A 17,600-nucleotide genomic window follows, 5' to 3' on the forward strand; every position below is an offset into this window, starting at 1 on the left:
AAACTTCACTTTAATCTCATAAACTTCTACTCGATTTTACAAACTCTCAAATTTTTAAATCTTTTATTTTAGACCCTTGAACTTTAAATTACTCTCAATGTAGATCCCTTCGTCAGATTTTAAATATTACATGACATTTATACTCCTAACTTTTATATAAAATTTCAGCTTTCAAAACATTTTTTTTATTTAAAAAAAAATAAAAATCAAAGGCATTTTGGTTTTTTTCTTTGTATTTTTATCGGCTAAAATTAACAGAAAAAGTAATTGAAAGTTCAGAGGTCTAAAATGAGATATTTGAAAGTTCAAGGGAGATTTATAAAATCGAGTAGAAGTTCAAGAGACCAAAGTGAAGTTTCCCTAAAAAAAAAAAAAAAACAATAGAAATACACAATCTCATTTCTCTACCCATGGTCTAGGGGGAAAGACAGCATCATAGTTGGAACTTCTTCCCTTACAAATTCTCAAAACCACAGATACCATAATGAAGTTTAGTTAAACCTTAATATGTAAAAAATGAATTGTATAGATCATATGCTCAATTGATACATGAAAATCCAGAAAATGTTTGACAAAGACTCATGACTGATACATAATGATTAATAGCATTTTACACTCAAAATTTACTATTACAGGGCCAATCTATCGAGGGAAATTTACAGGATCCAGGCTACCTACAAGAATCCCGAGATCAATGTCTTTGTCTTCAAACTTTTTGATGAAAGGGTGACTCTGGAAGCAAAAGTTGAGTCAGCAATCAAGATTCTGAATCATACAGCATGAATTTCTAAAATTCAGAGGGTCATACATCAAGTTACTTACCAAAAGATCCAAAGATGATGATCTGTCTCGGGGAGTTTTTTGGATGCTGCAAGCACAAACAGAATGAATCAGCATAGAGAATTTGTGGACTGAAAACTATCACATGCAAGAGTTGAACATTTCTGAATGTGTCGATCCAATTGAAATATTATATTATTTTGAAGACAATGATGGTGAAAAATGAAAATGATCCTGTTATTTAGAGAAAGAACTGGTTTGTCCTCGCATTTCTAGGAACATTACGCTGAGATAATGAAATTCAAGTAGAACTGGAAAAATACAAGGATAACTAATTAAAACTCTTTGAGAAGTTATTACATCAAGCTTGTAAGGTGGTGGACAATTATTTTGTTACAACTTCAAGCTAATCTTTTGGGATGATACTCTATAGAAGCAGGTCTGACCTGCGAATCGGCTTTAACTAAATAATGGCTTAGTCACCATATACATCATTTTAAGACAGGAGAAGGCCTTTATCAGGTTGGAATGAAGTCATTATATATCTTAGTTCAAGTTCATCCTAAATTCTTTCTCTCACAAAAACATTATGGCAACAATGATAAGATGGCTCCTCATACTTCCCAAGCAAAGCAAATCAATTACTTGAGACATCCTACATTTGACAGAGAAAGCTGACAATAGATGTTATATAGCTTCAACAGGGCCTCTGAAATTTACATCATCCGCAAAATGAACCGGTGGAATTAGACTACTCAAAAACCAACGCCTTGTTTTTCCGATGCACTGTTCACATTTAAAAAATTAAAAAATAAAATAATGATTGATATAGAAAAGTAAAAAAATGGTATTGAAAAGTGAAAAATTTTGTTTTGTAGTAATTTTTTTATTTAAATAGTAAAAAATAAATGATGTAAGATAAAAAGTGAATAATGTGATATGAGAAGTGAATGATGTGATATAAAAAGTAAGAATGTTTTGATGTTGATTTTTTTGAAAAATAAGATGAATAGTGTGGTGGTAACGGGTGTTGTTTAACAAACAACACCCAAACATCAACTTGATTCATGCGAGGTACACAACTAACGCTTAGGCAATCCAACTATGCTGCGGGACAGTTTAAGCCATGAGATTATGAACTAGTTTCAAATTACATAGGCCCCAGAAGGATAAAAACATTCAAATGGCTGGTAATCCAAAGTTCAAAAGCTTAGAACCAATAAATATTTCTTTTTCGATTCAGATAATGGAGGAAAAGAAAAAAAAAACATAGACTTGAAGGCTAAGACAAAGTGAAAACTGCAAGACACTAACATAAACATAGAATTCGAGTTGAACAATAGACTTTATTACCAGGCTGAGACAAATGAACAGAATTCTGGGGAGAACTGATCTGCTGGAGCAGAAGGAGGTGGGTTTTCCACAATTGCCTCCAAAAGCTCATAAAAGCTTGGCCAGGTTTGCTGATCTTCAGACTGCATATAAGGAAACCGTCCTATTGCACACTCGAGTACTACCATGCCCAAACTCCAAATATCACTGCTATAATCGTAAGTACTCCCACTGATTCTCTCTGGCTAAAAGACAAAACAAACCATTATAATATGCTTATTTTTCTTTGGATAAAATATAACCATTAAATCATGTTTCATAAGGGCTTTAAATAAGAAAACAATGTGTTTTAAGCACTAGAAGCAAGAAATTGCAACACAAAAAATTGGACCAACCAATTAAGTGGTTTAGCATGATATAGAAGGTTTTACTTCACCTACCGACATGTAGTTATAAGTTCCCACAAACGTATCTCTTTGACCCATAGAGCTAGCTAGCACTGCACTCACACCAAAATCAGTAATCTTCACCTCCCCTTTGTGGTTTACCAGTAAATTGGATGGTTTAATGTCCCTATGTATTACATGTCTTTCATAGTGCAGATACACAAGACCCTGTAGAACCTGAATTAAAAATGTAGATCTTTAGCCACATGACAAGACTTACAAATTTTATAGAGTTATCAATCTTAGCATAAACTTAAAATGCAGAAGAAATTAGTTCACATACCTGCTTACAGACTACTGCAAGATATGGTTCAAGAATTGTTTTAACTTGTCTGATCACATCCGCCAGAGATCCACGATCCATGTATTCTAGTACAAGAGAAATTGCACCATTGTGATAGAAGGAATGGTAGCAAACTACAACATTTGAACATTGAGCTGCTTGGTTTATTTTCAGCTCCTGCACAATCTGCTTACGGATTTCTTCTTGTATGGTCATCTGGATAACCTGTAACACAAACTTCCTAGTTAACAGAGATATGACTTCCTAGATAAGAAGTGTCATTGTCTGAATCATTTGAGATCTTCTTAGCATATGTAACACTGAACTCAACATAGAAGAAGTTGCAATTGCAAATACTTGGAGAGCAGATGTAAAAACAAGTAGTAAGTGACTGTTTTGGTCTTACCCATGTCTTCACTAATTAAATTTCAGTAACCTCCCATAACATTTTAAAGTCCGATTTTCAAAAAATCCTGCCATTTAAAGTAGCAACTGCCCAGGCCATCCTCTCCCTCCCCATCTCAAAACACAGCTGCATGCTTTGGTTGAGGCATTTGCATCCATAGTACATTGCACCCTCTTGTATAATACAATGGTGATAAAGAATCAGTTCCCACCTTCACACTTGACTTCTCCAAGAATGTATACAGCCCTTGTCCAATATGTGTTAAAACAAAAACACTTCACATACTCCTTATATCTAATGAAGTTCGAAGTTTAAACATCATTTTCATTACTTCATGTGACAGGAAACCGTATCAAGTTCAAAAGTAAAGGCAATAATTATATGAATACTAATTAATAAAGTATTATATGGCAGGTCCAAACATTGACAAACAATTGCTAAAACTGGTTTTACTGGTATACCTTCAAGGCAAATAATTTTCCAACCCATTTATGGCGAACAAGTTGTACTACACCACCGCTTCCCTTTCCAATGACTTTGATAGTCTCAAGATCTTCCAATGAAAATTCAAAATCTGGCTCCTTACCTTCAGAAGGCTGTCCAAACACAACAAATAAAGCTAATGTTATTATGCTTAACACTGTATCTTAAAGATATAAGAAAGGATAAGTGAGAGACCTGAACAATGTAATAAATGTATATATAACGAGGACATATACAGCAACATAAGGGAACGCAGAAACAAAACATGAAGGTGAAAAGCCAATGCAATAAGCCCAAATGGATAAGAAGCCAAGCTATTGAAATACGTATAAATCTATCATCCGAGGCTTGGGACTTGAATACGTTGGACTTATCTTTTATTAGTGGATGGGTTGATATCAAATTTAGAGCCTTCAGAGTCGAACACTTTCAAAATTACGTCTGAAAAGGCTAGCATGTCATCCTCAAGAATGATGAAAACAGTTAAAAATTGGATCTGGTTAACAGAAGGAGTAAGAAAACTACCAAAATAATATATTTGAATAGTTAAAATTTAAAATTGGACCAGAAGCATCACTTTTCATGGTGTTTTGTCATTGTTGAAGATCAAGCCTACGTAGAGTTAACTTAAACGCGACCAGCAATGTGGTTGATGTCTTCTTAGAGAAAATAATTCACCAAGGTCAAAGAGAGCAACTAGTTGCTACAGCAAAAGACAAAAGTATAACTGAACTAGCATCATCTAAGTTTGCAGCACTGCTATACCATTTTTTCTTCATTAAGAGACTCACAAGCACTGCAGAACTCCCCCAAATTCCATCGATTTTATCTATCAGGTTGGAATTCAAATAAATCATATGGTAATTAAAAATAACACAAGCACATATGATTCAATGCATGCTCTAAGGTAACATGAAATGAATTAGACAACTGATGAACAATATTTTGAATCAGTCCAACACAATGTGAAATAGAGTGCGGTAATATAAACCCACAAAGTAGGATAACAAGATAAGCTTACACGAGATTCCTTTTCTTCAGAGATGAGCCGCAACCCTTTCTGGTTTAAGAGCAGATCGCCATCGTGAAATGTGCCACTAGCAGTCCTGGAAATTTACATATACTTGAAAACAATTAAACGTAGAAAAAATCTTAACTTGGTTTTCAGTTGCCTTGAAAAAATGGCATATGATTTTGTAATTTTAAATCCCAGAACTTGAAAAAAGAAACCAATTTAACCAAGTAGAATAATTCAAGAGTCCTAGTCGATTTGGGTAATCAGTTTCTTTGCTCCGAAAACTATAAAATATATGTTAGACCGAAAAATTAAGTTAATTTACACAATGTGTCCGAAGCTGATTATCAAAAACCCATAAGCCAAAGATACAAGATTTCAGTTTCTTTGCTTTTTTCCATATTTTCTCACTGACCAAACAGAGCTTAAAGGCTTAAGCATTAGAGGATCAAAGAACCAACGCAAGAGAATTACAACAATATTGGGCAATTCAAGTATTGATCCTTTCCAAGTAACAAAGACAATCCAAAGATCAATTCGATAAAATCGAGAAAAAAACAAACAAAAAAACAAAGCTTGATCTAGCAGTAGAAAAAAGAACAACGAAATGGAACAGAGAAACTCACAGGAAGGATGTGATTGGGGTTTCTTGAGCCGGCACAGAGAGCTTGAGCTGCTTCAATGGCGTCTTAGTCTTCATCTTTTTGCTTATTAGGGTTCTCGATCGATTCTACTAATTCTAGGGTTTCAATTCCCAACTCAGAGAGAGAGAGAGAGAGAGAGAGAGAGAGAGAGAGAGAGAGAGTATTAGAGTATTCGAGTATTCGAGTATTACTCTTTGTATCGAGAAGGCGAAGATCGAGTCGTCGTTTACTGGTTAAAAGCAGAATATAATTCAAACGAAAAAGACCGCGCAAATTAATCAAATGCTAATATGATATTAATTTCACTTTCGTCACTTTTGTTATCTTTTGATTGTTCAACGCCCAATCATAAGCTATTATTCGAATATGAATAGGAGGATTTATATATTAATTAGTGGGCGTTTCGATAGAGTACTGTTAGAGACTATTTTTTTATCATCTTTTTATCCTCCTAAAGTTGATGTGGTTTTTAAAATCACTTTTAAATTTTAGATAAATCATATTTGAATTTTGATCAAATAGTAATTTTGAAAGCCACATCAGCTTTAATAAAATAAAATAAGAATAGAAAGATGGTCCATAACATTACTCGTTTCTATAATGGTAATTTTTTAGTATTTTTGAAAAGAGCAATTTTATTTAGAATGAACTAGAAAAATGAATCAGCATTTGGGGTTTTTTTTTTTGTTGTAATAACAAGTTCAGTTGTAAGATTTTTGTACATGAGTCTATTAAATAGTATATGATAAAAATTATTCTTTATCTCATATTTCACTCATCTAGGTACAGTGGACGGGTGAATCCACCATTTACTATTATGAAAATTTTAAAAGATTATCTCGTTTGTTTCTACTTTAATAAAAGAAATCTGACTGTTCAAAATAAATAAATAAATAAAATCCAAATACATAGGATCCCCTCTTAGAGTATTTACATTGGATTTAGCAAATGTTTAGCTAAAATTTAGCTAAAGAATACATTTTTTTTTTTTATAGCTACTCATGTTTTCAAACCACCTATATGTGGCTCGATTTTTTAGTTATCCATTTTTACTATTTAATTTATAATACCATTTATTTATTTATTTCCACTATTTTCAAAGAATAATGAATTTTTTGGTTATGAGACTGAAGGAATATAAAGAGGACAGAGGTGATGAATAGAATTATTCGAGCTAGTCAAATATTGTAGCTAGTCAAATACTTAGCCAAAATGGTTAGCCAAATGTGAATTTTTTATTTTATTTTTTGCTATAGCTTGTCAAAATAACATTTTGACTAGGAGTGTAAACCACACCATATGGATGGATAATATATTTATTCCGCAGCTACACTTTGCAAAGGGCTAATTGCCTGTAACATCCGCTTAGCATCGAGTGGCTTGAGGTTTTGGGGCGACCGCCGTTTCGGCTCGAGGGGGATTTGAAAGGGTCCAAAGTCCAAACCACCGAATTTTTTTTTTTTCGTCGTTTTGGTCTTTTGGGGGTGGGCCAAACCCTCAAAAAAAATGATTGTTTTTTTTTTTTTTTTTGTTCGCTTTCAATTGTCTTTAAGCCAATTTCTTGTTCCTTTCGTGTGTGAAGGGCTTTGCAAATACCATCATTGTTAGCCCAATAGCGAGAAAGCAAATATCCATAATTCTATTTTGGCCCAAAAAGAAAAAAAATAATGGAAAGGTTAACCAATAATAATTGCTACATTTTTTTTTTTTTTTTTTTGATAATTGTAAAGATTTTCTTGCTGAGTTGATTTTCTCTCATTTGCATGTTGATGTTCAATTGTATACCTGGTGTATGTTTGTAGGCTGATTGTTAGAAGTTAATTGGTTGTTGTATTTATTTTATTTTAAGTGAATTGACATAATCATTTTTATTATTGGGTTCATAATGGGTTGAACGGAGAGCACTTGAAGAAGCTTCTACTCTTACCGTAAAAAAAAAATCAACTAAGTATTTATCGAACACAATGTAAATGTTGAGTGCTCTATCTTTGAGTTAAATAAATAAATTCATAATGAATGACTATAAGTAAACTAAATATAAAATTTGGTTAATAACTTTTTTGGTACCTAAGTTTTGAGGTTTTTTAATTTTTTTTCCTAGGTTTTAAAACACAACCAATTTAGTACCTTAGATTTTAGAAAAGGCCGAACCACCCTCCGCCACCCCTAGTTTGACCTTAGGAGCCACCCCCAAGGCTAGTATGGGGGTGACTAAACCACCTCCTAGGGTGGCCAAACCACTCCCAAGGGTCAAAAAGGAGGTGGCTGAAACCACCCATTTTTTGCCCTTAAAGGTGGCTCGGGGGGTGGCCGGCCACCCCCGACCTGGGGGGTGACTAAGCCACCCCTAAGGTCAAACTGGGGGTGATTTGGCTACCCTTATAAAATTTTTCAAACTCGAGGTGGTGATTCGGTCTTTTTCAAAATATGAGGTACTAGATTAGTTATGTTGTAAAACCTACGGGAGAAAATTTAAAAACCTCAAAACTCAAGTACCGACAAAGTTATTAATCCTATAAAATTTTCAAATTCCCACACCAAAAAAAAAAAAAAAAAAAAGCGCTTATTAAATTTCAAACTTCAAATACAGTGGTAGATAATTTACTAGAGATTTTCCTATTTTGTTCACCGAGAGAGAGAGAGAAACAGAGAAAGTGAATCAAAATCCAAAAAGAGATTTTTTAATTTTTTTAAGGTTCTTGTTACTCGTACTTTTATATTTTTTTAAGGTGGCCGTGAACAGTGGCCACAGTGAGAGAGCATAGACAATGGGGAACACAGACATGCCAACAATTTACGGAATCGAGGCGTTACAATAAACTGAAATTCAGAAACCAATCTGAGGTCCGGTCCTAACGCTGACACACACTTCCCCCCCTGTCCCTGACGCAAACGCCAAGCCTTCCCGTACGTTACAGGCTACCTCTGTCGTGCTTAAAGCTCACTCTCCAGCTCCTAGAGAGTGGGCTAGCTTTTCCATAAAGAAAAAGAGAGCCGTTACCCCTCTTGTTCAAGTAGAAGAAGAAGAAGAAGAAGACCGTTGCAAATCACTTTTAGTAGAAGAAGAAGAAGAAGCATTGTTTGCTTGAAGAGGAATGGCCAGGGGATTCGGGCTTATTTTTGCGGTTTCACTGTTGCTCATGCTTTTAGGTCCGTGCTTGATAATCCCAGATTCTACTTCTGCATTTTCCTCTCTTTCAAATACTGCTCCTGGGTTATAATATGTGTTCTGTTTTCTTACTTTTTGGATGTTTGAGGTGAAATTTCTGTGTGTTTGTGGCGTTTCGTTTGTTTTGTGTCCACCCGATCTTGATTCTTTTTAATGGGATTAATCTCCGATTCTCAACAACAACAACTGGGTCTTTCTCATGAAAGCCTATCTTCATTTTGAACAGTGTTCGAGAGAAATGTCGGTGCATTAGTAATGGAACTTCTAAACCACAGATTCTATAGTTGGACTTAAAAGCCTAGCGATTGTTTAATTCAAAAGTGCAATTAGTTCTAGTTGAAACAAATTAGCCTGGTAACCATTGCAAATAATTATATATATATTGCTATGTATATAATACTCCTACTGTCATATTGTTCAAGGGACAAATGCAAATGGTCCCCAGACTCGATAATTGAAATCTAGCTGTAACCCACTTTACAAAAATGCAAATGCAAGTGCCAGGTAGCAGAGCACCCGAAAAAGAAATTCATGAATGTAGCACCACGCTGTAGACCCAAGAGAAGTTATTTCCCAAAATTATATAAGAAAACCATGAGTGAATGCTAAAGAAATTAACGAGGTTGTACACCATACTTCAACAAAAACCACTTCCCCTAAAGAATCAGAAACAATGGGGCTTAGTAGTTTTAACAGTGTAGTTTGGCTGCATGACTGCTCTCACTTTCTATTGTCTCTTCTGGTCTTTAAGGATAAGGACTACATAATAATGTCATTTGTTTTTTCCTATGTCACATGCGGATGGTTCTTATATGGTTTCTGGTTGTTCTCAGCTTGTTTGACATGCCTCAGCAATTTATTTCAGGACTATAAATTTTATCAATTGCTGTGACAGATCTCTGCAGGGGAAGCACAATTGGAATTTGCTATGGAAGAAATGCTGATGACCTCCCCACCCCTGATAAAGTGGCCCAACTGGTTCAACTTCATAACATTAAATATGTTAGGATTTATGATTCCAATGTTCAGGTTCTCAAGGCCTTCGCAAACACTGGAGTTGAACTTATGATTGGAATTGCAAATTTAGACTTATTGCCATTTTCCCAGTTCCAATCCAATGCAGATAGCTGGCTGAAGAACAACATCCTTCCTTACTATCCAGCCACAAAGATCACATACATAACTGTTGGTGCTGAAGTCACAGAAAGCCCCAGTAATGTCTCTGCCTTAGTAGTGCCTGCCATGAAAAATGTCCTCACAGCCCTTAGAAAAGTTGGTTTGCACAAGAGGATCAAAGTTTCAACTACCCATTCCCTTGGGGTTTTATCCCGATCATTCCCACCCTCTGCAGGGGCATTTAATAGTAGCCATGCATTTTTCCTGAAACCCATGCTGGAATTTTTGGCTGAGAACCAGTCACCTTTCATGATTGATATTTATCCTTACTATGCGTACAGAGACTCTTCAACAAATGTGTCTTTAGACTATGCTTTGTTTGAGTCATCCTCCGAAGTTATTGACCCAAACACTGGTTTGCTGTACACAAACATGTTTGATGCCCAGATTGATGCTCTTTATTTTGCACTGATGGCTCTAAATTTCAGAACAATTAAAATCATGGTCACTGAAACTGGCTGGCCTTCCAAAGGATCACCTAAGGAGTCAGCTGCAACTCCTGATAATGCTCAAACTTATAACACTAATCTGATTCGGCATGTCATTAATGATACTGGTACTCCTGCAAAGCCTGGAGAGAAGCTTGATGTTTACATCTTCTCTTTGTTCAATGAAAATAGGAAGCCAGGGTTGGCTTCTGAGAGGAACTGGGGGTTATTTTATCCTGACCAGACAAGTGTCTACAGCTTGGATTTCACTGGAAAAGGTGCTGCAGTACTGACTACAGAGGCAAATGTTACTAGTTCGAATGGAAGAACGTGGTGCATAGCTTCGAATAAGTCTTCTGAAATGGATTTGCAGAATGCCTTGGACTGGGCTTGTGGTCCTGGGAATGTGGACTGCACCGCTATTCAACCTAGCCAGCCTTGTTATGAGCCAGATACTACAGTCTCTCATGCATCTTTTGCTTTCAATAGTTATTACCAGCAAAATGGGGCTACAGATGTTGCTTGCAGTTTTGGAGGGACAGGGTTTAAAGTTGATAAGGACCCAAGTAAGTTTATTAGCATCAAACCTCTTTTGTTAAGCAACATTTCTATCTTAAAGTTTGGGTGTTCTCTACCCTTTTCATATGAATATGCTCACAATTATCTTCCCCCCCTCCCCCCTTTTATGGAGGGACAAGAAAATTACCTGTCCATAGCACATCAAAGTCAGTTGCTTAAGAGATGTAGTCAATTTATGAAAAAACATAAACAAATGATTTCTGTATGCCCTTGTTTTCCAAGAGATCAACCAAAAAGTTCTAATGGAAAATGAAATACTGGACCCAGAGGCGAGATTTATTTGATGTGCACTTGTTTTGCAGTGTATTTACGCGGCCAAAATTGCAGACATAGCATGAGAGTTTGCTTGTAATTTCAACCATTTATGTTGCAGGTTCTTTTTTGGTCTCCATCAGTCTGTACCCTCCTCCAGTTTGTGAATGGTCTGGCACATTTGAATGGGACTATGAAATTGAGGAACTGCTTAACATAATTTTATCAGTTTGACCTGCTGCTTCATCGAAGTGTCTGAACTGCCAACATATATGTTTATTGATGTAGTTCTGTGGAGAATTACTAATTTACTATGTTATCACATACATCATACATGTTCTTCTTATATAGTTCTCTGTAGAGAATTACTGCGTAATTTCTTTCCACAAAGCTCTCTAAACAAGTATTTGTACTTTCCATGCAGGCTATGATAATTGCTTGTATCTGACAGCAGGGTAAGTTCAATATTTGATACAACCTTCTTCTTTTTTTATAATTTTAGGTATAAACACACTTACACACATCATGTCTATGACATGCTGATTGTTTGGCAATTAACACAGGAGCAACAAAACAGTGACAAGTAATACAACAGCAATTTCTTCAACTTCGTCGTCTTCTACACAGAATGAAGTTTCCACATGGGTTTTTAGTTGTCTTCTTGTGGCTTTCCTCCCATTCCTTTTGTCCATGTCTGATAAGTTTGATCTTTCAGCACTGTTAAGATTTTGCCACAGAAATGAGAATGTAGTGCCTTTTTGAGATGCAAGAGCAGGTATTGCCTTGAGATCAGTTTTCCCACCCCTGTAGTTTTGTATGATAGTAGTGAAAGGTGTTAGTTAAGATTATGGCAAGCAAGACAACGCCATTTGTGGAGAATATGATTAAACTATATATGCCTGAGCTCAAATTTGTGCTATGGGTCTGTAGCTTTTGATGTTGCATATTCTTTTGCCTTTAGTTGTTGATGCTTTTTGAATGCTACTTCGGTTGAAATTTTGTTGCCACCTTGAAAATGTAAAAACATTATCCATTAATGGAGTGGTTTCGGTTGTGGTTTTTTTTTTTTTTTTTTTTTTTTAGTAAAGTCTATTTAACCCTTTCAAACTACCACCTCAATGACAATCTACCCCTTAAACTATCAATTGCAACAATTTATCTCTCAAACTACCAAAACAATGACAATGTACTCCCAATTTTAACAAAATGATTAAATTACCTTTACTAAAATAAAAATAAAAATATTTAAATTTTTTTTTTTTCAAATTTTGAAGGGTATTTTTGTCTTATTACAAATTTTATATGGGTAATTTTGTAATTTTCTAGTATTGAGGGGTACATTGTCATTGTTTTGGTAATTTGGGAGATAAATTGTCATAATTAATAGCTTGATGGTAGATTGTTATTGGGGTGGTAGTTTGAAGGAGTTAAGTAGGCTTTACCTTTTTTTTTTTTTTTTTGAGAGATAGGGGGTTAGGGTTAATGCGCTGTGGTGAGTGTTCACAGGGAGGAGAGTCATTTTTGTGATTGATCAAGTTTTTTAAATGCAATAAAATACCACAAAGACTATTAAAAATATTTTGCCGATTGTCGAAATAAACGGATACTTAGCATATTTAATAAATTTTTTTAGCCAATTTGGAATGGTCCGACCACTTTCTAAAATTTATTATAGGGAACACATGCATATTATTATCGTTGATGATGTGACATTATGATGATTTTTTGTCAATTATTTTTATATCCTGAAAAGCTTATAGTAAATGGTTGTAACCACATGGATTCATTTTATATTTTTGCCTTAAAAAATGTTATATGAAGGATCATTGTCTCTCTACTTCTTTCTTTAAGCCTAAAAGTAAAAATAAAAAATAGTCATTCTAAAAATAAAGAATGGGATGTAAAAAGTTTTTCGAAAGTGGCTTTTTAAAATAGAAAATGTTTTTATACGTGTTTGGTTTCACCTATTAAATTTTTTTTTGAATTTATACGTTAAATAGAGCATTAAAGTATTGGTTAAATTATTAAATTTATTCATTCCTATCAGCTTTAACTTTTGAGATAAATGATGTTTTAACACATGTCAATAATGCAGTGTCTCATCCCTAAGGGGTAGCTCAATCGGCTGGGGGCCACGCTTCATAAAACAGAAGTCACTAATTCGAATCCTCAATCCCCTCTTGTGTGGACATGTCAAAAAAAGTACAACAAAATAAATAAAACAATGCATTGTCTCAACATCACATGATATTACCATATTAACTCTTATACTATTTCTCACAATTTGTGCGCTAAAACTAATCAAGGATACAATCATAAAATCATCTATATAATCTAATCTCACCACATACAAAACCGATGTAAGACTTGACAAACTAATCCCAAAAGCTAATCCATACATGCGCTTTTATTAGTTTATAGCTTATTATTATTATTATTTTTCCCCAAAATTTGCTATGACACGCCTCTAGTTACAATTTAGAGTTGAATCAGACAACAAATGGTGAAATAACCTTTATACCCCTATAAAATTATAAAATTACCTTAATTAAATATATATTTTTTTAAAACAAGTATTTTGAAAATTTTCAAGAGCTCTTTTAAGATTTGACAAAAAATCCTAACTGAGATAACATTGCAAATTTTTAAAGTTAGATATACTAAATTGTAAGTCTTTGAATTTTTGGAAGGTGATTGAAAAACAATGAAAGTTGAATAGGGTCAAGTGAGTTTCCTATTTATTTATTTTTTATTTTTTATTTTTAAAATAAATAATGTGCCCAATATAAGCTTAACTTTTAAACTTTCACAATCGAGGGGCTAATCAAGAAAACTTTACATAATCGAGGGTGTCATACCGTTGTCTGCAGTATGTGTTGCCTGGAGGGCATTTTAACAAAGTTCTTATATTTATCAAGAAAAAAAAAAAAAAAAAAAGAAGAAGAAAATTGGAGGATTCCAGCACAAGGTTCTTGTCCCGGATTTGAAGTTACCCAGGCGGAAGCTTTGGCAAGAAGAAGAAGAAGCCATACAAAACACAGTGAACTCGAAACATCCAAAAAGGGACTCTGATAGATACACAATCAAGATAAAAGAGTAGCTGTAGATTTATGCCAATCAATATACCACGTCCATTAGATGAAATCCACAGTAATGTAGAGAAATAACTCGGTAGAAAATCATCATAATACTTCCCATCAAATGGGTACAAAGATAAAGACCGAGACCTTAGTCATCACTACTCAAGCACCAAACATTTGGCTTCAAGCACAGTCCCCACGACTCATAATAATTTGTAATTTTATTTCACTGCAAGCAATCATTCCAGCGGCAGGTCAGTAAATGCAACATTGTTTGTATAATAGAGAAGAAGGTTAGTGCAAATAACAAGACATACCAAGGCAATTAGAGACCCTGATCGATAAGATAATCACCAAGCCTTTCAACAATCATGTTGCACTGACCAGGAGTCATTGGTTCATCATATATACCAATGATCAAGGCCTGACTAGTCTTTTTGACGGTAACACCACCAGGGCCCTGACATTGTAGGGGAGAAAGGCTTAGAATTGAACAATAAGATTGAAAAGAAAAAAAAAAAAGTCATAAACGGCAGCAGCTAAATGAATCAGGCATTCTCTCGATGTGTATACTCTATGCTGAAGCTGAATACACAAAGGCACACACAAGCAACCCCCTGAGGAAGTTGCATCAACATGATAGCAATCTAAACTTTGGGCTTTGACGAACATAAGAGAGGAACTTTTTCTGCATTTTAAAATTATACTTCAAGTTGCACTTAAAACAAAGGCTATGCTCATTACTCTGCATAAGCACCTTAACCTATTATTCAAAATGAAAATACTTGTAGGTGCCTAAAAGTAGTCAAATTACGATTGGGTGTAAGTTCATTACCTTCTTCCCTCGAATAACAGCTCCCGGCTCGCCTTGGATCACCATGTACTTTGTGCCACCAAGGTACAGTCCGGTTGGAGCAAGTGATCCGGGCTCATTAAAGTCATTCATAACGCCAGTTATTTCTTCAGGCTTGAGCTAAATCAACATAGACATAAGAGCAAATTTGAGGTTAAATCAGCAAAGCACCGATATACAAGGCACTCAAGGATATGATTGTGATCTAGCATGCACAAACATTCGGATTAATAACACATGCTTAAAATAGAAAAAGGGGGGGTGGGGGGAGCAATTCACATTTTTGCACTCAAGAAAGAATGAGAGACGCGAAAACAGAAGAAAATGCTAGAGAAAATCCCTTATTTTCTCATGCATTAATTCAACAACATTGCCTTCCTCTGATGTGCAAGAGAGGGAATTTACATTTTGCACTCAAGAAAGAATGAGAGAAGCGAAAACAGAAGAAAATTCGAGAGAAAATCCCTTATTTTCTCATGCATTCAACAACATTGCCTTCCTCTCTTGTTCTTTCTCACATTCAAACCATATCACAACTCTCCAGTTCAAGCAATTTTCCCAAAACTATAACTACAAATTCCCTAGTAATTTATTAAAAAAGATTGAGAATAATGTATTAAGCACAAATCAAGCCAGGCTAAAAGGATCAATGCCCTCCTTGTTAGCTAAATAGCTGATAAAACTTCATCACCAGACACCAGTAGTAACCGCTTGACTACTAAAACAGCCAAGGGGTGTTTTGTGTTAATAAATCCACAGAAACATGATGTTCAGAAGACACACACACACACGGACACACAATAACAGATTGATCAAAACCCACAAATAATAAAAGAACCCCATTTTCAAAGACCATAAAATCAGATCAAAGATCCCGATTACACTGAAACAAAGCACGAAATGATCAGATCGACGAAATTAGGCCTCATGCTCATCAAATAATCCACTTTTTTTCTAGAAACATCTTTAGAAAATACTTTAACAACTAAGAGGAACAAAAAAGAAAGAGCAAAAATAAACCTGAGGGAAAGTAGAGCTCTGAGCCCAAACGCTGCCGTCATGGCCGATGATGGCCGCGGCCGCCAAGCGATTGCCTTCGATTTCGCACATGAGATGCTCATCTACGTAGGTTTGCCACGACATCTTCTCTTCTTCTTCTTCTTCTTCTTTCCGTCTGGGATTTGCTTTAGGTATTTCTGGTTCTTGCAGTCTCAAAGGCTCTATATGTTTTCGCAGATGCTGGGTGGGTTTTTCGTTATATCTTCTCTGTGGTCTTCTAGTAAGCAGTAGCGTTGAGATTACGGAGATTTTATTCCTATAATAATGGTATTCCATTTTACGAATCTACCCCTTTTCCTGAACTTACTTTGCATGTTGCAGATGGAGCTGTTTGGGGCCACGTAAAAGCCATGCTGGATTTTTTTTTTTTTCTTTTTTACCCGCCCAAAGTGACTAATTTTAATTTTTAAATTTGAAATTGCGAACGTTAATGACCATCATTGTAAATTACTTTTTTAAATGAAAAAAAAAAAACAAACAAACGATGAATACTAAAATTATTACAAAGGGAAAAAAATTTACCGTCAAATTTTACAATAACAACTAATTTAGTGCATTTTGGTTCAATGATGATTTTTACTGTTACGTTATAAAGTAAGTATTTAAGAGTGCATACTTAAGAATTTGTATAGCATTTCTCCTTATTTAATAGAATACAAGCTAGAAACTATAATTTTTATTACACAATATTGATATGACAATTAAGAGTAATTTTATTAGTCCTTCTTGTGTCACTTTTGTGTTCTTTAAAAAATGAGGTGGTTTCTGAAATCACAATTTGATCAAAATTCAATAATGAAGTCCAATGGTGATTTTAAGAGTCATATCATCTTTGAAGTAACATAAGAGTGACACAAGAGGGACTTGTAACATTATTCGACAATTAGGGGTGTATAAACGGGGAGGTTAACTGCTAATCGCATAACCGCTTTGGTAGCCAGTTATAACCGCCCCGCAACTACTAACCGTTTATAACCGCTAATCGCTTTGGTAGGCGGTTATAAAAACTACTAACTGCCTAAGGCGGGGTGGTTAGTGATTTTAAGGGTAGAAAAAAGTGGTTAATAATCTCTAACCGCCTACTCTTATATATAATAATATAAATATATATTATATTAAAAATATAACATTAAAACAATACCATCAAAAAAATGGTGTCATTTTAAATATGAGTTAGGGATACAATTTCATCATATTCATTATTTTTGGAACACTTTGATCTAAAACTATTTAAAATAAACCTAAAAAATAGGCACAAAAAGGCTCAAAATACCTCAAAAAAACCCAAAAGTCCATATAAAAAAAGGGTTATAAAACTGAATAGAGATTTCCGGCTACCATGAGGTGGCCAAGCGTTAGACATCTGGCTTCTTCTTCTTCTTCTTCTTCTTTTTTTATTAAAAAAAAAAAAAAAATTGAAGAAGAGAGATATTAAAGGGGAATCCAAATTTGAGGTATTAGCACCAAATTTATGATGATCGAATCCCTTTTAGGTGATGTTGATACCAAATATTTCCAGCTTGCCCAAATAGAAGGCCCACTATGGTTTAAAGGCCATGACCCACTAAGCTGCCAAGCACACGTTTCCAAACGAATGTGTCATCGCCTAGTCCGC

General features: G+C 34.8%; 3 protein-coding genes across 4 annotated transcripts; 1 reads left to right on the forward strand and 2 right to left on the reverse strand.

The window, feature by feature from the left end:
* Window positions 1-485: 485 nt before the first annotated feature.
* Window positions 486-5,587, reverse strand: LOC132166003 (mitogen-activated protein kinase kinase 6). The gene is made up of 8 exons (XM_059576739.1): window positions 5,372-5,587; window positions 4,752-4,836; window positions 3,709-3,843; window positions 2,842-3,066; window positions 2,553-2,735; window positions 2,134-2,357; window positions 823-868; window positions 486-732 (listed from the first exon to the last, which is right to left on the reverse strand). Exons 1-8 carry the CDS (start codon window positions 5,443-5,445, stop codon window positions 643-645), a joined length of 1,062 nt encoding a protein of 353 aa, XP_059432722.1. The 5' UTR covers window positions 5,446-5,587; the 3' UTR covers window positions 486-642.
* A 2,634-nt stretch (window positions 5,588-8,221) lies between these two features.
* Window positions 8,222-12,029, forward strand: LOC132166570 (glucan endo-1,3-beta-glucosidase 13). 2 transcript variants are annotated; one of them, XM_059577414.1, is made up of 4 exons: window positions 8,222-8,539; window positions 9,454-10,728; window positions 11,044-11,114; window positions 11,418-11,444. In XM_059577414.1, the coding sequence occupies exons 1-3, from the start codon at window positions 8,485-8,487 to the stop codon at window positions 11,091-11,093; spliced, it is 1,380 nt and encodes a 459-aa protein (XP_059433397.1). In that variant the 5' UTR covers window positions 8,222-8,484; the 3' UTR covers window positions 11,094-11,114; window positions 11,418-11,444. The 2 variants fall into 2 exon arrangements, with proteins under 2 accessions (XP_059433397.1, XP_059433396.1); XM_059577413.1 differs by lacking the exon at window positions 11,044-11,114 and adding an exon at window positions 11,557-12,029 and having other exon boundaries at window positions 8,228-8,539; window positions 11,418-11,448.
* Window positions 12,030-14,076: 2,047 nt separating this feature from the next.
* On the reverse strand, window positions 14,077-16,205 carry LOC132165474 (profilin-1). Its single transcript, XM_059576058.1, has 4 exons — window positions 15,947-16,205; window positions 14,909-15,046; window positions 14,391-14,533; window positions 14,077-14,302 (listed from the first exon to the last, which is right to left on the reverse strand). The coding sequence occupies exons 1-3, from the start codon at window positions 16,067-16,069 to the stop codon at window positions 14,399-14,401; spliced, it is 396 nt and encodes a 131-aa protein (XP_059432041.1). The 5' UTR covers window positions 16,070-16,205; the 3' UTR covers window positions 14,077-14,302; window positions 14,391-14,398.
* Between the last annotated feature and the right edge of the window lie 1,395 nt (window positions 16,206-17,600).

The sequence above is a fragment of the Corylus avellana genome, chromosome ca11 (genome assembly GCF_901000735.1).
Source record: "Corylus avellana chromosome ca11, CavTom2PMs-1.0".
Classification (NCBI taxonomy): domain Eukaryota; kingdom Viridiplantae; phylum Streptophyta; class Magnoliopsida; order Fagales; family Betulaceae; genus Corylus; species Corylus avellana.

Excerpts from the sequence above, each read along its gene's own strand:
- LOC132166003 (XM_059576739.1), bottom strand. The coding sequence starts at position 5,445 with ATGAAGACTAAGACGCCATTGAAGCAGCTCAAGCTCTCTGTGCCGGCT. Across the intron at positions 3,844-4,751 it reads CTGAAGAAAAGGAATCTCGT|CCTTCTGAAGGTAAGGAGCC; the intron begins GTAAGCTTATCT and ends GTGTTTGGACAG. Across the intron at positions 2,736-2,841 it reads TTGCAGTAGTCTGTAAGCAG|GTTCTACAGGGTCTTGTGTA; the intron begins GTATGTGAACTA and ends TTTTTAATTCAG.
- LOC132166570 (XM_059577413.1), top strand. The coding sequence starts at position 8,485 with ATGGCCAGGGGATTCGGGCTTATTTTTGCGGTTTCACTGTTGCTCATG. Across the intron at positions 8,540-9,453 it reads ACTGTTGCTCATGCTTTTAG|ATCTCTGCAGGGGAAGCACA; the intron begins GTCCGTGCTTGA and ends TTGCTGTGACAG. Across the intron at positions 10,729-11,417 it reads TAAAGTTGATAAGGACCCAA|GCTATGATAATTGCTTGTAT; the intron begins GTAAGTTTATTA and ends CTTTCCATGCAG.
- LOC132165474 (XM_059576058.1), bottom strand. The coding sequence starts at position 16,069 with ATGTCGTGGCAAACCTACGTAGATGAGCATCTCATGTGCGAAATCGAA. Across the intron at positions 15,047-15,946 it reads AGAGCTCTACTTTCCCTCAG|CTCAAGCCTGAAGAAATAAC; the intron begins GTTTATTTTTGC and ends ATGTTGATTTAG. Across the intron at positions 14,534-14,908 it reads CTGTTATTCGAGGGAAGAAG|GGCCCTGGTGGTGTTACCGT; the intron begins GTAATGAACTTA and ends CTACAATGTCAG.